Source organism: Glycine max, chromosome 15 (assembly GCF_000004515.6).
Source record: "Glycine max cultivar Williams 82 chromosome 15, Glycine_max_v4.0, whole genome shotgun sequence".
Lineage (NCBI taxonomy): Eukaryota > Viridiplantae > Streptophyta > Magnoliopsida > Fabales > Fabaceae > Glycine > Glycine max.
Genome location: NC_038251.2, coordinates 45,382,523 through 45,402,134, shown reverse-complemented (window position 1 = coordinate 45,402,134; position 19,612 = coordinate 45,382,523). Strand labels below are relative to the sequence as shown.

General features: G+C 32.6%; 1 protein-coding gene, 1 non-coding gene and 1 pseudogene across 2 annotated transcripts; 1 reads left to right on the top strand and 2 right to left on the bottom strand.

Moving 5' to 3' along the window:
- Positions 1-667: 667 nt before the first annotated feature.
- Positions 668-1,580, bottom strand: LOC102659433 (cytosolic sulfotransferase 15-like; annotated as a pseudogene).
- A 1,281-nt stretch (positions 1,581-2,861) lies between these two features.
- MIR9752 (microRNA MIR9752) lies at positions 2,862-2,948 on the bottom strand. The gene has a single exon (NR_126798.1). It is a non-coding gene; the product is annotated as a microRNA MIR9752 (primary transcript).
- Positions 2,949-6,532: 3,584 nt separating this feature from the next.
- LOC100806724 (probable ADP-ribosylation factor GTPase-activating protein AGD11) lies at positions 6,533-18,921 on the top strand. Its single transcript, XM_006598050.4, has 9 exons — positions 6,533-6,747; positions 7,072-7,218; positions 8,558-8,642; positions 9,325-9,400; positions 11,359-11,522; positions 11,608-11,851; positions 17,349-17,465; positions 17,563-17,658; positions 18,239-18,921. The coding sequence occupies exons 2-9, from the start codon at positions 7,176-7,178 to the stop codon at positions 18,518-18,520; spliced, it is 1,107 nt and encodes a 368-aa protein (XP_006598113.1). The 5' UTR covers positions 6,533-6,747; positions 7,072-7,175; the 3' UTR covers positions 18,521-18,921.
- Positions 18,922-19,612: the final 691 nt, after the last annotated feature.

Here is a 19,612-nt window from a genome sequence, read left to right as displayed (position 1 = left end):
TCTCCTATCTTTTCCTTTATTGTAACAAATGACCACAGTGTAGCATGGTCATCTTGATATTCCAAAGATGCAAACATTTCTGTTATACAAGACATCTTTCATAGCACAGCAAACACACCCACAAACAAGAAACAACAATGATGGGAACCGATGATGACGAGAATCAACGGCAACTAGAGTGCTTGCAGAACTACCAATGAAGAGAGCTGTTGAAGAAGAACCCGTCGTCGAGAAGAAAGCATCGTTGAAGATGGCTTGCAAAACCATCAACGAGGAAGAAGAACCACGTCGACGCGGAAGAGAATCACTTTGCAGCTTTGTTTTCAGTTGTCACGTAGTGTGGAGAAGAAAAGAAAATGGGTTTGAGCTTCATAAGCGTGGAGAAGAAGAGAAGCAAATGGGTTTTGTGAAATAATAAAGGTTCTGCGTTTAAAAAATCATAAAAAAGGGGGTTAAACGTTGTAGCCGTATCCGAGTCGTATTGGAGTCGTATTGAAGCCGTGTCTAGCCTTAGGAAGTCGTATCCCAATCGTATCTTGTATTTAAAAAAAAAATTGGATACTCCTAGGATACGTATCCGGCCGTATCCGTGGAGTATCGATGTCTGATACGGCTTTTCCTTTTTTCACGTATCCGGGCTTCACAGGCCACATATCACTTTGTAGTTCTATGAATACATTTTAAATGATAGACCTGATCCACTTAATTTTTCTTCAACAATTTTGGATAATTTTTCTATCATAGAAGGGGAAAAGTAATTCATCCAATTCCCTATTACAGCCTTCCTAAAAAAGCTCTTATTCTCAATGATGTTGCCTAGTTTTCCAGATTTATTCACTTCCAAATCCTTCGTATTCTCAAAGCTACATAACTTGATTATGCTCTCAATAACTCCATTATTTTCTTCCTCGTGAGTGAAAGGACAACCCAAAAACTCTATAATTCTCTTCACTTGAAGATTGACATCCTCTTTATGATCCTCGTACTCTAAGAAAAGAACTTTGTTTGGTCTAACGTAATTATGCTATCCTTCTAGTAACCTAACATATGACTCCACCGTGAACCAAACCCAATTATCCCATTGCAATACATTTCGAATGCTTCCTCTAGTGTTAATGCAGGTAAAGATGATTGCTTAATACTACTAAAGAAAGTCCATGATGAAACAAAAGTGTCAAATGGATTTCTACAAATAGACTCAATGATTGAGTCGGGTAACGAAGTGAATGGAAGGTGAGTACTATAAAGTCATGGCTCAGTGATGTTGAAATGTTGTAGATTTGGGTACACTTGCATATCATCATTAAACAATGTATATTCAAGGGAAGTCACAAGGTCATGGGGATTGGAAGTAAGTAATGGGTGGGGGAGAAGTATTGTTGATTGACAATTGTGAAAATAAGGGATTTCAACCAGGTAGTACCTGACTTTGGAAGGCTGGTAACAAGAATAACAGTTGATAGGCACCAGAATTCTTGAAATAGATAAACATAAGGTGATGACCAACTCCTCTCTTTATGAAGGGATAGAAGTAGCTTCTCTTCTTTATTTGGTTGTTGGCCACCACCAATTGAAGCCATAGGAGTAGCTAGAATATGAATGATAATTTCCCAGATGTAATCGGATGAGAATTTAACTGACCACGAGATAGGCTTTATAGGCATCAACCATTAGTCTGAGTTAATTAAAGGAAATAATTGAACATTTGGACATGTAGTGGGTGCAAATTAAGCTTTAATCTTTTGAAAAGTTTTATGTTCTAATTAATATTAATGAAACCATCTAAAGTTTTTTTTATATAAGATAAGAATCTCATTAAAAGATAAAATGAACCTTGCACAGGGAAAGCTAAAGTCCACCAAAGAAAGTTTATACATATTCTATTATCCATATTGATGTAAAAGGGTACATTTAAAACCAAAAACAAAATAAGCCATTTCAATTGCCAAACCACTTGGTATGCTAGGGTATACTCTCCCACATTCATATAATTTCACTGCTATAAAATGAAACATGCATGTTGTCCTACTGTCAAACCTAGCATTCAATTACCTTCATGAATATATTCACTGATGCTCCACCATAACATCATGCATCCTTGCCGCGCATGACCATGGGGATGTTCTGAGTAACAGAGACACAAGTGGCAATGGGCAGAGCAGTGTAGGGGACACCACAGGCAAGGTCAAATGAAGTGGAAGAGACAGAAGAAATAAGGGTTTGAGAAATATTCCGGAGGACAGAAGGATAAGATATAGCAAGGCGAAGATCTATGTAGATTGGAGAGGAGATGCCAGACTTGAGCTTGAAATTGCCAAATTTGATAGCTGAGATTTCATGGAGTTGAAGAACTAGAGATTCCATTGATGTGCATTTCCCAGTGTGCTTCAAGGCTTATTTTAGGCCTTAGGCATAACTTGTGTAATTCAGTATGCAACATCTTCAATTAAAAATTTAAAGACATATATAAGTACATTTTCCGAAACATTTAGCTCAACCACTAGCATAGATTTAATCATAATATTCTCACAGCATATACAAAAGAGTATAATTCAAGCGATCAATTTCTTAAAAAATTAGTGATGAACACAAGGAATTCGGATGAAACTTTCACAACAAGTGCATGACAACCTTACACTGGTGGTGACAAATCTGCATCCATGTGTCATGCACCAGCGCACACAGAATCGTACATATCTGGTGGCTACAAAGTTGATATGTACAGTTATTGAGAGGTACAACTTATATATGAACATTATACATCGTATGTACTCTAGTAGTTGTTGTATATATAGAACCTGTATATGTTACCATATGAATCAGAACTCAATTTCACTCAGAATTGTTTTGTGAAGGAAACCACAATATGCTTCTTCTTTCCCCTCTTTAATGATTGAGGTTCTAAATCATATCTCAATCAATAAACAGGGAAAAGAAGAAGCACCATCCCAGTTATCCTTCGCCATATCCCACCCCCTGAAATCCAGTACTATGCAACATACAACAAGTACACCGAATTTGCCTTAGGATTAAAACCAAAATTTCAGAAATATAACCTCAATCTAGCTATAAAACACAATTGAATTACCAAACAACTAAAAGGGAAGAAAAAAAATAAGTTGAATAACCAATTCAAACCAATTTAAAAGAAAGAAAAAAAAATCCCCAAATCATTAAGATGCAATTATTTATTTTTTGCTCCCCACAAGTCTCCTTATTAGAAGACAATCTTATTTGAAATAGGATTAAACACTAAATGTAAGTACCTCTCGTAGTAGCGATTTGGACCTTGGTTCACCATGCTGTGAGGGACTAGCCCTTCTGTTAGACCCAACTCCCATTGGTTTCAGATGAAATCATAGGCAAGCACAAGTCCACAAATTTTAAATCCCACCTCTCAAAAAAAAAGAAAAGAAAACACCCCAATTTAACCATTTACACTGTTTGAGCAACAAAATCAATTCAATCAACTAGAATAGAATGCAGCAACCCAGACTACATATAACAAAATTTCTATGCAGAATCAATCAATGACATTCAAAAGCTCAATGACACTTAAAAACTCCTAAAAAGTTCAATGAGCTTATCAACAATATTGATTCAACCAAAACACAATTAAAATGTCAAATGTAGCAACCAGCAACCCAAAGAGCATATGATATAAATTGAAACATTGAAATTAATCCTTCAAAAGATTCAACTCACTAGAAGAGGACACAGAGTGGTGTGTGTAGTTCACAGTGAGAGAAAATGAAGGGTGTGGTGTTGCATTTGGTTTTGGTTTGCACTTTCATGGGAGATGTTGATGCTACGAGACGAGGCCACGTCATCAGGGGAAATATGTTCGTATCTGAATAAGAAAGTGCAACATCATTTTCATAGGATTTAATGCAATCTTCCTCTGTTCATTGATTATGACAATGTGTTAGGATTTATTGGTCTCAATCTTATTACTAGGAGTGGGAATAGGTCAGGTCGGCCTATAGGAGCCTACGACCTGGCCTACATAAAGTCTGACCTGAACTGACATATTTAATTAAAAGATTAGGGTCATGCTTTTTTAAAAGCCTATTAAATTAAATAGACCAGACTTAGACTTATTAAAAAACCTTATAAGCCTGATAGGCCTGCCTATATATATATATATATATATTATTTTTTGGTACCAATATATTCTTATATTATTTTTTGGGTACAATTAATTTTTTTTAAAACTATCAGACTTTGATTACACATTACTCTCCATAACTTCTATTCCTATAATCAAGTAAAACTTTAATTACAATTTAGGTGTGAGTCATGTGTCCCTTTATATTCCTCATTATTTTTATTGGCTTTACGTTTCCTTTCCTATTACTTCCTACTCTAGAGCAAAGGAATATTAAAGATTTAATGTGAAGAAGGCTTTTAAAAAGGCCATCAGGACAGGCTAGGTTTTTAAAAAGGTCAGGCCGAGCCAAAATAAAAGTTTTTGATAGGCTATAGGTCAGGTTCAGGCCTTAAAAATTCATCGTAGGCTAGGCTCAGGCCTTTTAAAAGCCTAGCCTGACATATTCTCACCCCTACTTGTTACGAAGCAAAGCTGAAAGAAAGAGTTTAGTTGAAGAACTAAGGTCTAATGTGGTGAACATTTGATAAGATAGGATAAGATAAGAAATTTTAATTCTATATAATCTAATGTCTGATGTGCTAAAAATCATAAAACTATAAATGTTCAAATAATAAAATTATCATTTCATTATATATATAACTTTCTATAAAGTAAATTTTAAATTATTTTTTCAAATTATAAAAATCTTCATAAAAATATAATTTTAACTAAATTATATAAAATTATATTTACCTTTATTAAAATTATAAACAAATTATATAGGGTTTAAAAAATCATAGTTAATAAAAAAATATTTAAATAATAATTATTTAAGCTTTAATATTTTAATTAATGAAATAATTTAAATTTATGTGTCAAAATTATTATTATGCATTAAAGATAATTTGTTGGTCAAAAAAATTATAATATATATATATATATATATATAATATTATAATATTCAACATATGTAAGCCGTATAAACAATACATATAATAAATATAATATATAATAATATGTTAATTTATATGAATATATATATATATATATATATATATATATATATATATATATGTATGTATATATATATTATGCACATATTAAATGTACGTGGAGGATGACATGTTTGAGTGCGTGTGTTATTCATCCTAACTCGGTTCTATCCTGATAAGAAATACACTAAATCAATAGAATAAGGTAAGAGATAAAATAATATTATTATATCCTACGTAAAATGAAATATTATAACAAGATAGAATACTTATTCTATCTTATTTTTTTGTCACTAAACAGACGTTGAAAGAAAACAAAGCATAAGGAAGACAATAAATGGGTCATCCTTTAACAAAATCCTATTTTGAAATTATTTATGATATTTTTTTAACATCATATCTTTATTTGTCTTAACCCATTAGGAAAAAAAGAACCTTAAATAATTTAAAATGAGATCGGAAGATAAATAAAATCTAGTTAAAAATTATTTATATCAAAAATTAAATTCAAATATTATTTGAACGATCCAACCTTAATTTTAATAAAAATAAAAAAGAATTGTTTTTCCCCCAAAATTTAACATCATAGGTGAGGGAGTAAACAACTATTTTCATCCATCGGTGTAAGAAAATTGAAAAAAAATGTCTTTAAAAGTATAAATCTACTATCAAATTAGTCTAAAACTAAAAGAAAATATGTGAGTTGAGTGATAACATTAACATATATCTCGAGAGATCAATATTATAGTTGTAAATATTTATTTATTATGCAACAATTGGGAAATTGTCCTAAACTTACTTATATTTTCATTTTTTATTTTTACCTTTTAGTTTTAAATTATTACATTGTTTTTAATGTGTCTCCTGTACAAATCTTTGAAAACATGGAAGAAACAAATTGAAAATAAAGTGATAATTTTATAATTGAAAAGTAAAAAAGATAAAATAAAATAGGAAAAGAAAGTAAACACGTCATAAAAATTAATGGACATAATTACCTCAAAGACCTTTGTAAAAGTAGTAGTTGTTCTTGAACAAATATTTTTAAAACAAAAAAAAATATTTATTTATCAAACTAAACAGAATCGTTAAAATCTTAAGAAGAGGCATTCAGATTGTTTAAGGACTAAAGGGAAAAAAAATATTGATTTGGAAAAGAAAAAAGGTGGAAATTTCTATTTTTGGGTGGTAGCTAGCCTTTTGCATAGTTGATATTGACTATGTGTGCTTCTTGAATGCGTGCGAAGTTTTTCATGTACTACACATGTCAAGATACACGCCATGTTAGGGTGTATACATGTTTGTTAGTGGATGTGTCAAGCCAGTTAATTATTCATTTTTTAAAAGACAAAAAAGTCAATTCATTGCCTAGAATCTATAGAAAATTTCACATTAACCTTTAATACCTAAGGATTTATATTTTTTTCTCTTTAAGAATTATAAAGTTTGTTAAAAACAAAACAAAATTCTGATATGTCTCGTTTCCTTGAAACCTGTGATTTGTTTGCCACTTCCAAAAACCATCACATTTTGCTTGTCAAATGAATTTCCAAGTTTCTTTATTTTCTTATTCAATGCATATTTCCGAAAGTTTCAAGCTTTCACCTTCATTGGTTGACAAAAACCAAATTTCTCAAAGACCTTTTTGAATATTTCCAGACTCGGGTATGTTATTTCAATCATTCACAACCCCATTAATTGGCTATGATATGTTTCATTTAGCCATTTGGTTTTAACACAACTTTGGTTTGTTGCAGTGCAGAAAAAGAATTCATTGGCTTCTTAATTCTCAAAATTTAAGAGGAAAAAGATATATTCTAATATTTAAGAATTTTTATTCAAAAGTTGTTTCTTTTTATACCTTCATTGGCTATGTCGTTGCAATTTGCAACCTCTTGGCCACCATTGATGTTTATTCATTTTGGTTTGCATATCCCATGTGCAAGATTATCAAATTTAATATGCGCAATGCCTTGTATTTGCATGCAGAGAAGCAACTGGCATATATGGCAGGTCACAGATTGTAGCACCATATTTTCCTTTGGGTTTCAAATATTGGAGGCCCTTTGGGTTCTAAATATTGGAGGCCAGATATGTCTATACAACATGAAAATTCTGAGACAAAAAACGTAATATGTAAGAGTTTCTAATCCTTTTTTTCAAAATCTTCTCCCCCCTCGAAAAATAATATATATAAATAGAATGATAAATTGTGTGCACATGAAGATAATCATCGATATCATAGAATTATTTCATTCAATTTCTCACCCCCCCCCCCCCCCCCCGAAGGACCTGTTCCTGTTGTGAAAAATCTTCTATAATATACCACTTGATGGGTGAGAAGGGATAATTATTGCAAATGCCTTTCCTCTAAGGAATTAGAGAATGAGCATATGCAATTTTAAGTAACTAGGGATGCAATTGCCACAAAATTCTACCAGATGTTAATAGATTATTTCAACAATTGTCTTGCTTCCTAGGTATTTTTGGCTTAATCTGTTGGTTTCTTATTTTGGTTTCTGAGGATATAGTAGATACTTAACATGTTGTGCTTTGTACCATGTCATGATATCAAAGGTGAAATATTCATGAAAGTTAAATGATCCTTGATTTTAGTTAAACATCACAAAAAAATTTCCCTAGAACACAAACTAGTATGCAAAACATAGTGTCAGATTATAGTTCGGGTTTAAGACTCCATAATAGAAATGAGGCATCAACAATTCAAAATTCTTTATGTTTTTTATGTTCTTACAAAAGGTGATGTGTGATGTGTCATCTAATTTATATCTTCTATTTTTTAATGAGTCCCAAGGCATCTTGGGAGTGGTCATTATCTTTACAATCAGATGTGCTTGTCTTCATTTGAAAAGCAATTAGCAATTTAGCAACGAATTAAAAAAAAGAATAGCATTATAAAGTTTCAAAAATGTATTCAGAAAACTTTTCTAAAATCAATTTAGGACATAGCTACTCTATAGAAGAGGCAATAAATGTTAAAAGTTTAATTTTTACTTGAAGGCAACTGGTCATTCAATATCTTCCATATTACTATCAGTATGCACTCTCTTCTATGATAATTATATGCAGACATGATAAATAACAATGTTAATCTATGAATTAGTGATTCCACATAATTCTTGATTTCTTCTAGGAAAGTTCATGTCAATCATACTGTACTACCTATTGTATTTGACATTAGGGATTGAATAAATTTATATTCCTTATAGAATGTAGTACCATGAATTACATTATATGTTTTAAGAATTTCTAACAATAGATGTTGATTAATGTTCCTTGAATATGTGTGACTCTGTTATGTGTAATACTGAAAGAAGATTATTTATAGGTGCAGCATTTATAGATAGTTTGTCTACATGTAGGATCAACTGTAGTTATTAACCCCATGTGCCTCCTTACTTGATTAATTTTAGCTTATATCTTATTCCTTTTCATCATTTTTACCAATTACTAGGTCCACAAAAAAGACTAGAAAATCTTATGCATCATGCTGGAAACAAGTTCTGCGCTGATTGTGGAACAACAGAGCCAAGATGGGTGTATGTATTTGCCTGGATTTTCACAGGAATTTAGTCTATTGGCTTGGTTATCTTTCATGGTTATATAACATTATCATTGATAATGAAACTAAGTGCTATTTCAGTGTCTTTCCAAAAGAAGAAGAAAAAACTTCATTTTCTAAGATAAACATATTTTTCTGTTAAGGTTATTTAAACTTGACTAGACTAGCAACAACAATCTTCACTTGTTTTGTCTTTATATGTGAGTTTTCAAATTCAAGCTAAGGGAGCATATTTTATTGGATAAATATACAAGCCATAGGTTTTGTAGACTATGGCTTGTCATTGATACTAAATGAGTGTAGATAACAGATTAATCAGGTCTAAAATCATATTTATTCTTTCACAACTCCATATTCTAATGAAGAAAGGAATAAAGTTAACACCAATAATTATTAAGGCAACACACTTCCAAATTAAAAAATGATGAAGAATTATATATGGTGGATTTACAAACTAGGAACAATGATTAATACAAAAATTAGAATATATATACCAAATGTTTTGGAGCTTATAAGCTTAAACGATTTATACAAAATTGCTAAGAAAATTAAGATATGAAGTGTTGTATTTAGAGTTCATTGAGAAATTAATCATATCTTTAAATCTATAGCTCATATTATTTGTACTTTTTTTATGTGATAAATTTGTTAAACATCAGGTCTTCAAGTTTTGGAGTATTTATATGCATCAAGTGTTCTGGCATACATAGAAGTCTAGGAGTCCACATATCAAAGGTATGCTACTAGCAAAGCTTTTCAAATAACTTGTTAGTGACATTGCCATTTTATTATATTCATTTATTATAGTTTTTCTTGGAAAAATAAGAAGGTTGTTACGAACCATTCATACATATACACACAAACATACATACTTGCAGAAAATATTTATACGCTTGAATTAAAAGAATTATGTTAAAATTGTATATTCATTATTATGACTCTCTTAGAAACACGTGTGTATATTGGGAGGGGGTTATTGTACTCTCTTGTTTTATGAGCTTTAATATATCTTGTGTATCAAACCTTCTTAAATTACAACTATAGTGGCATACCTTTCTAAATGCGCTCATCAATAATCATTTGCAAATGGAAAAATATTTAGGATAAATAGTCATTTTGCTTTTTGAATATATATGTTTCTTGAATATATAAAGTGTTAGATAAATTCATCTTCGAAAGATGGAAATTCAAATTTTAGTCCCTAAAAGTAAAAAAGTGTGACAAATTCATTCGTCTATTAACTTTCGTCCATTACCGTTAATGAAAGAGTTTACGTGACACATTCATAAACAAATTTATGAACGCTCTACACATTCAGGGATAAAAATGACTATTTATCCAAAATATAATTTAATCTCCATCTTTCCCTCTATTTTAATTGTTGGAAGCATAATATTACAATAAGCACTTAAAAAATAGGAAAATAAACACAAGCTAGAACAAACATAATAATAAACATAATATTGATTAATAAGCATAATTTGTCTATTGCTCTAAAATTTCTATTGTGACAACATTAGGTAATGAGAAAATCAAGTTGGGTTTTATTTTTTTGTAAGGATTAACTTAATGATTGCGCATTTTTTTTTTAGTCTCATATTTTGGGTAAGGTATTATCACATTAAAAATTTCAGAGCAATAGACAGATTATACTTATTAATTATTATTATGTTTATTCTAACTTATGCTTATTTTCCTTTTTTTTTTTAAGTATTTATTGTAATGTTATGTTTGCAACGATTAAAAAGGGAAGAAAATGAAAATTAAATTATATTTTGAGTAAATGATCATTTTCCTCCTTAAATGTGTAAAACGTTGACAAATTTATTCTTGAATGTGTCACGTAGGTTCTTTCATTGACAATAACAGACGGAAGTTAACGGTTAAATAGATTTGTCACACTTTTTTCACTTTGTAACTAAAATTTGAATTTTTATCTTTTGGGGACAAATTTGTCAACATTCTACATATTTAAGGACAAAAATAATTATTTATCCAAATATTTATCTTACATCACATGACATATTATTAAGAAAAATGCTTACTGGATTGAAAAGGGTCACAAATTAAGATTGATAATACTCAAGTGAATTCCATGTAAATGGAGCTACTACGATTCTATCTAATTAATAAATCCACGCCATATTAAACTACCATCAACAAGAAATAGACAAAATGATAAATAAACTTTGGTAGCTTAAAGTTAAAGTAAACAGAAAGTCAATGTGAGTACTACATATTCTTAAGAATCTTTAATCAAAGGAGCCAATTTAATAAACTTCTCAATAAACACTTAAAAATAAGAAGAAGAAAAATTAAAGAGATAAAATAAATCAAATTTCTCCTATAAATTAAAAATAACTTATGAACTTCAACTTATAAAAAAAGTTAGATGAGGGAGCTTTAGAAAGAGTTGAGGTGCATAAATTAATTTTAACTTATGAGAGAAACTTAATTTATTTTACTTCCTCGATTCATTTTATTGTCTTCTCTTATAAATATTTATTAAGAAGATTATCCAAACTAGATCTTAGTCGTTAATACGGAAGCACTCCATGTTGACTTTATCTGCTTTCTAAAGTGATGAAAGGGGAGAGTATTGAACCACTTGTCCCCATTTCACCAAGTTATTTGTGCATGAATAACTGGCACACTAAACAAAGAAATCCTAACATAATTTGAAGCTATTATAGGTTCTATCACTGAAGCTAGATGAATGGACGGACGAACAAGTTGATGCATTAGCAAAGTTGGGTGGAAATACATTATTAAATAAGAAGTACGAAGCTTGCCTCCCAAGTAACATAAGAAAACCAAAACCACATTCATCCATTGAGGAGCGCTCTGAATTTATTCGGTAACTAAAATGAAACAAAATGTCTATTTTTGTGTGGAGGAATACATTATTCTGATCCAAAAATATATACTATTTGATTTCTTAGGAGAAAATATGAGATGCAACAATTTATCGGGTATGATGACGGTTTATCATGCCCCATTGTCCCATCTCAAGGAAGAAGCATATCACTTGCTCTTGCTCAAAGTAGCACTTCATACTACAATTCTTTTATGGACAACAAACCATCTGAAAAACACCAAAGCAAACATCGTATTGGAAACACATTCCGAAACAGCTGGGGAAGAAAAGATTCTGAGCACAAGTCTGCAAAGAAAAGTACCTCTTTGGTAATTTTTCCTTTGATTAATGTCAGTTATATAAGTCTTCTATTAAATGAACATAAACACTATTTTTGGAGTTAGTTAATACAACAAAGTGTACTACATACTAAATATTTGTGTTTCTCCTTGCTCCTATTTTCTCTATTTTTAGCCCAAAAGGGTGAGAGAATGAGTTTTAGTAATGACTTGCAAGAAATTCTTATTAATTAAGTTCCATACTGGACAACATTTATAAGTCTAGTAGGGCCTTTGCCTTTTAATATTATATTTTAGTCAAATGAATTTCTAAGGAAATATTTAGAAAGGGAGTATAAGTAGACAATTCATATCTAGCTGTAGGATAACTTTGTAATTTTCCATTATTATTAATACAGGTTTCTATGTGATTATAAAATTTTGAATGTTTATGAAGGCAAATGAACAGAAAATTTTTTACGGACAGGGATAATTCACCATCTATAATGTTCAACTATGTCAGCAAGGATGAAAAAAAAGAGATAGATAAATTGAATAGCAGCATGCTTTGTTGAAAAGAAGAATCTAAATTTGTATGCTATTATTAATGTTTCTAAGAACAAAACATTATATACATGATACACTTTTATGACAAAACACTTTATATCCTTGAATGATGTTTGTCAATATTTCGTGGGATAAAATGTACAGCCTATACAAGATTTAGTTTTCATGAATTGCAAACATTGGGCTTTTATCACCCATTTTCCTTATGTGCTTTTGACTTTAGAGTCATATTTGTTAGTATAGAGCAATAAAAAAAGAGAAAGGAATAAAGGGAAGAGAGAAAAGACACAAAGTTTTAACGTGGTTCAGCACACAATGTATGTGCCTACGTCCACGACTACACTAGGAGAACTTTTATTTCTTGTGCATAAAAACTTACAAGGTGTCTCTATATATAACACTAATGAGACACAAGTTCTAACAATCCAAGCGATGTGGGACTAAGACTACAAAACTCTAACAATCCAAGTGATGTGAGACTAAGACCACAAAACTCTAACAATTCTCCCACTTGGGGTCTAAGTTCCAAACTCTAGCAGCTCCTTGTAAGCAATGAGTTCATCGACTCTTTACCTAGTGTAGCGTCTTCATCTTCAATTATCCTTGAAGGCCAACTGAGGCAATGCAAAGTCTCAGCTTGTCAATTGTAACAGCTTTAGTCAACATATCTGTTGGATTCTCTAATCCTAAGATCTTCAACAAAGATAAGTCTCCATCATTTATCAACTCCCTGATAAAATGGTATCTTAATTGAATATGCTTACATCTAGAATGGAAGACTAGATTCTTAGCAAGACTTATAGTACTTTGACTATCACTAAACATTGAAGCATTATCTTGTTATTTCCCTAATTCATTGAGAAAATTCTTTAGCCAAATCATCTCCTTAGCTGCTTCTGAGATAGCTATGTACTCGGCTTCCTTGGTTGAGAGAGCAACTCTATTTTGAAGTTTAGACTTCCAACTCACAGTTGTACCTCCCAAAGTAAAAATGTAGCCTGTGGTGCTTTTCTTGGAATCAAAATCTCCTCCCAAGTCTGCATCTGAAAATCCCTGTAAAGTGAGATTGTTTTTTCTGAAGCACAAACACATCTCTGAAGTACTCTTCAAATATCTGAGTATCCACTTTACGCCTTCCCAATGCTCCTTTACTGGATTTGATAGGAACCTATTGACAACTCCCACTGCATATGCTATGTTAGGTCTGGTACATACCATTGCATACATCAAACTCCCAACTATTGATGCATATGGTACTCTTGACATGTAACATTTTTCTTCATCTATTTGCAAATATTGCTTCTTTGAAAACTTTAAATGAGATCCCAAAGGGGTATTCATGGTCTTAGAATCTTCAAGATAAAACCTGTCAAGCAACTTGTGTATATATTTCTCCTGAGATAGCTTCAAAATTCCTTCTGATCTGTTTCTAAGAATTCTCATACCAAGGATTTGTTTAGATGGACCAAGATCCTTCATTTCAAAGTTTTCTACCAGCTACTGCTTCAACTTGTTAATTTCTGTCATACTAGATCCTGCAATCAACATGTCATCAACATACACGACAAGGATAACATAACTATTAGTATATTTCTTAACTTAGCTGCAATGGTCCATGTCACATCTGTTGAATCCTGAGTTGCTCATAAACTCATTAAACTTATTGTACCACTGTCTCGGTGCTTGTTTCAAGCCATACAAACTTTTGTGAAGCTTGCACACAAGATTTCCCTTGCCCAGCACTTCAAAACCTTCTGGTTGGGTCATATAGATGTCTTCCTCTAAATCCCCATGCAAGAATGCAGTTTTAACTCCTAACTGCTCCAAGTGAAGATTCTCTGCAACTACAATACTCAGAATAACTCTGATGGTAGTCATCTTTACAACTGGAGAGAAGATCTCTGTGAAATCAATTCCTTGTCTTTGCTAAAACCTTTTCACCACAAGTCTCACCTTGTATCTTCTTCTACCGTCAGATTCTTCCTTTAGCCTATAGACCCACCTATTCTGTAATGCTTTCTTTCCTTTTGGCAATTTAGTTAAAGACCATGTCTTATTCTTCTGAAGGGATGTCATCTCATCTTTCATTGCTAGCTCCCACTCAATAGAGTCATTCCCCTGCGTAGCCTCACTGAAACATAATGGCTCACCAGCATCAATTAACAACAAATAATGCAATGAAGGGGAATACCTATCTGGTGGTACTGAAATTTTGCTAGATTTTCTTGGAGGAGTTGATGGTTCTGGTTCTGACTCAACCTCTATGCATGTACTCTGGTTTCTGCTGGCTATATAAATTTCTAAAATTTCTTCAATTGTTGCTTTCTCATAAATTTCTGACAGTTTACCTGCACATGTAGATTCTGCAGAAAATTTTTCCTTATAAAATAAGTTCTCATTAAAAGTAACATTCATGCTTCTGATAACTTTCTTGGTTTGGTCATCCCAAAACCTGTAGCCATACATGTCAGATCCATAACCAATAAAATAACACTTCCTCGCCTTCAAATCCAATTTATCTCTACAATTAGTGTTTGTCAGTATATATGAAACACAACCAAAAATTCTCAAATGTGAAAGTTTTACCTCCTTTCCATACCATACTTCTTCGGGCAACTGATAATTCAAAGGAACTGATGGTCCTCTATTGATGAGATATGCTGCTGTATTTATTGCTTCTGCCCAGAATGCTTTAGGCAAGCCAGATTGGATCCGCATACACCTCGCTCTCTCATTCAAGGTTATATTCATCTTTTCTGCAACACTGTTTTGCTCAGGTGTTCCTGGTATTGTCTTGATCATTCTGATCTCATGTTCTGAACAGAAGTCTTTAAACTCTTGACTATTATACTCCCTGCCATTGTCAGATTTCAGACTTTTAACCTTTAGACCTGTCTGATTTTCAACTTATGTTTTCCACCTTTTAAACACAGAAAACACATCAAAATTATTTTTAAGAAAATAAACCCATACCTTTCTGGTGGAGTCATCGATAAAGGTGACATAATAGCATGAGTTTCCAACAGATTTCACTGGGGCTAGCCCCCAAACATCTGTGTGCACCAATTCTAGTTTTTCAACTTTAGGAGTCTTCCCTACCCTTGAGAAGCTGACCTTTTTCTGCTTTCCAAGGATACAATGTTCACAAGCACCAACATCAACATGCTTGAGGCTTGATAGCTTACCCTTTGCCGCCATAAGCTTCATTCCTTTTTCACTCATGTGTCCAAGTCTTTGATGCCACATGGTTGAATTATTGACAACCTCAGTAACTGCTACCATATCTTCATCTGCAATCATGTAAAAAGATCCTTGCTTTTTTCCACGAGCCACAACGAGATTGCCTTTTGTTACCTTCCAAGCTCCATCTCCAAAAGTGGTGTGATGTCCCTCATCATCCAACTGCCCTATAGATATTAAATTTCTCTTTAAGGCGGGAATATGTCTGACATTGTGCAATGTCCATAGGGATCCACTAGAGGTCTTGATGTTGATATCACCTCTTCCGACAATGTCAAGAGATTTTCCATCTGCAAGGTAAACTTTCCCAAATCTTCCAGAAATATAGTTAGACAATAAATCTTTAGAGGGAGTAGTGTGGAACGACACACCTGAGTCCATGATCCATGAATCAACAGGACTATCCAAACTGCAAACTAATGCATCATCAAGTTCATCAGTTGCTGCATTTGCGGATTCATCATCATCGCGCTTCTTGTTTTTGTGCGACTTGTTCTTCTTTGGTGCCTTGCACTGATTGCTAAAGTAACCTCTCTTGTCACAATTCCAGTAAGTAATGTCACTTTGAAATTTTCTCTGACCTTTCCCTCTTGACTTTGATCTGCCTCAACCATTCTGACCCTTCTGGGTAGTCCTTCCTCTGCCTTCAGTATTCAATGCTGAATTAGAAACATGACTGGAAGATTCTCCTGAATCTCTCTTGCGAACATCTTCGCTTAAGATCAAGTCACGGATGTCACTAAGCTTTAATGTGTTCTCCCTCGTAAAACTACTAACTGCACTAACAGTTGCAGCCCAACTATCTAGTAGTGATGACAATAGAATCAATGCCTTCACCTCATCCTCAAATTTAATCTGCACTGATTCCAACTGAGCAAGAATAGTATTAAATTCATTAATATGATCAGTTACAAAGATACATTCTCCCATCTTAAGGTTGAACAACTGGCGCATCAAGTATACTTCGTTGGCTGCTGATGGCTTCTCGTACATATCTGATAACGCCTTCATTAAACCTGTAGTAGTCTTCTCGTTTACGATGTTGAACGCGACGTTCTTGGCTAATGTCAATATGATCACGCCAAGAGCCTGTCGATCCAGCAAGTTCCATACTTCTTGCTTCATGTCGTCTGACTTAACCCCTGATAAGGGCTGATACAGCTTCTTCTGATATAGATAATCATTTATCTGCATCTTCCAAAAGCTGAAATCTCTGCCATCGAACTTCTCAATCTTCACCTTCCCCTCTTCTAATGTCATTGCTCCCGCTGCCTCCTCTAAACTGAGAAGACTCCCACTAATTCCTTTAAACTAAGGAAATCTCGTGGAGTAACCAAAAGCTCTTGATACCAGTTGTTAGTATAGAGCAATAAAAGAAGAGAAAGTAATAAAGGGAAGAGAGAAAAGACACAAATTTTTAACGTGATTCAGCACACAATGTATGTGCCTACGTTCACGGCTACACTAGGAGAACTTTTATTTCTTGTGCATAAAAGCTTACAAGGTGTCTCTATATATAACACTAATGAGACACAAGTTTTTACAAACCAAGCGATGTGGGACTAAGATCACAAAGCTCTAACAATATTAAAAAGCAGATGAGAATCAAAGAATTATTATAATATTAAGCATACATTTTTATACCCTATTCTAAATACTGAAAAGGAAAATAATAGTTATTAAATGTGGAATTTTTTATTTTTTGTAAACTAAATCTTGTTGCTTTCATTTACTGTTATAGGCAGGTATGGTTGAATTTGTTGGGTTGATTAAGGTTAATGTGGTTAAAGGCACTCACCTAGCCATTCGAGATGTAATGACTAGTGACCCTTATGTCATCCTTTCTTTGGGTCACCAAGTGAGCATCTTCATCTATGACCTACTTTAAAATATAGATGGAATGGAAAAAAAATGTAACATTTAATATGAAACACTTTTTGTATTTGTTGTTGCAGTCAGTAAAAACACGTGTCATAAAGAGCAATTTGAATCCGGTCTGGAATGAAAGCCTAATGCTATCAATTCCAGAGAACATTCCTCCTCTAAAAGTGGTAAGTTCAATTGTTTTCAATTTTTGTTAGTCATAAATGGTTGGTATTGGTGTTCTAGAATCATAGTAATACTTGTACTTAGTGAGAAAGTGACAATTTCCTGAATGCAAAATTTCAAACTTCAGATACAGTTATTTTGTAATTGATAATTTTAATTGCTACAACAGTAATGTCCATTCATTGTCATTTCCCCTTGAACTAGGAATAAGGCTTCAAATTTGAAAGATTAACTTGTTAAACTATACTAAGAAAAAAGGTTCTTCATCTTTCCTTTGTTTGCATAAGATAAATTAGCTAAATATTTCTTCTTGATAATTTTTCATCCCTTTTTTAACATTCTTAAAGCAGGGTAAATAACATGCATATCATGATACCACTACCTGTGTTCTCTTTGAAAATCCTACATGCCTTCTTTTCTCCTCAGAAAATTTTGCTAATGTCTAGCATTGCAATTATCTTGTCACAATTTATGCATTACATTTCCATTAAAAAAACACTTTGATTTTATTTATATTTCATTATACTATTTTCTGTGTTAGCCATGTTTGATTGATTATGTTTGTTGGGATTTTATGCGCAGCTTGTGTATGACAAAGATACATTTTCAACTGATGATTTTATGGGGGAGGCTGAAATAGACATTCAACCTCTAGTTATTGCCGCAAAGGCCTACGAGAAATTGAATATCAATGAGTCCATGCAGCTTGGAAAATTTGTAGCAAGCAAGGACAACACCCTTGTTAGGGATGGTATCATATCTCTTGATGAAGGGAAGATCAAACAAGAAATCTCATTGAGGCTACAGAATATTGAGAGGGGTGAGCTAGAGCTTGAGCTTGAGTGTGTTCCCCTTACTCAATAGTTGGATAGATGTTAAGGATCAGAACTTAGCTAAAACCGCATTTTGGAGCACAAATCATAGGAATTTGTATGTGTAGATAGTCCTATATCATTCTCTCTTGTACATTATTCCATGACTTGATGGGATTACTTCACTATCCAAGTTCCTAACTATTTTCATGCATACTAGTATCTTAAGAATCTCATGGTGAATAATATCCTAAGAATTTGGTCTTTAATCGAGTCCAATGATGTCGTGTGATCCTTTGTTGAATGTGTATCAACACTTGTCTATTAGATTGTTATTCTCTACTAATTGTTTGACCAAGTCTTTAGGATTAGTTGTTTTATTTTCTATTACTTAGTAGTTGTTATGTTAGTGGTTTGTTATTGTTATGTTAATGGTTAGTTATTATTTAGAAAGTCAGCTATTATTGTTTCTTTTCTGTTACAACAAATTTGTATTTAAACATATGATCATTCAATAAAAAAGTGTACATTCATCTCCCTTAATTTTGTGAGTTACACTTATTTTACAACAGATTGGTATCTAAAGCCTTCTTCTTAAGAAGGACCTGTGAATGAACTGAGTGAAACTCATCACAAAAAAAAGCCTAAACACCTTACTTCAATTCATTTGATAAATGGATTCTAAAACATCATAACACAGCACTAGCACCACCTATGTTTGATGGTGACAATTATCAAATCTGGGCAGCAAGAATTGAGGCACACCTAGAGGCAAATGATCTCTGAGAAGTTGTTGAGGAAGACTACAAAATTCTTCCCTTACCAACTAATTCAACAATGGCTCAAATAAAAAATCAAAAAGAGAGGAAAGCAAGAAAGTCAAAGGCAAGAGCTACTTTGTTTGCTGCTATCCCAAAAGAAATTTTTACTAGAATCATGACCATCAAACTAGCATATGAAATTTGGAGTTTCCTCCAAAATGAATACGAAGAAGATGAAAGGATCAAAGGAATGCAAGCCCTAAATTTGGTTAGAGAATTTGAGATGCGGAAAATGAAGGAGTCCAAAACAATTAAAGAGTATGCTAACAAGCTTCTTAGCATTGCTAACAAACTAAGATTGCTTGGTTCTAATTTTCCAACTC

What these genes read in the sequence shown, in the direction of transcription:
- LOC100806724 (XM_006598050.4), top strand. Translation starts at nt 7,176, where the DNA reads ATGTCTATACAACATGAAAATTCTGAGACAAAAAACGTAATAT. An exon ending in GAGCGCTCTGAATTTATTCG is followed by an intron (nt 11,523 to 11,607) that starts GTAACTAAAATG and finishes TTGATTTCTTAG; the next exon opens with GAGAAAATATGAGATGCAAC. An exon ending in CAAAGAAAAGTACCTCTTTG is followed by an intron (nt 11,852 to 17,348) that starts GTAATTTTTCCT and finishes TTACTGTTATAG; the next exon opens with GCAGGTATGGTTGAATTTGT.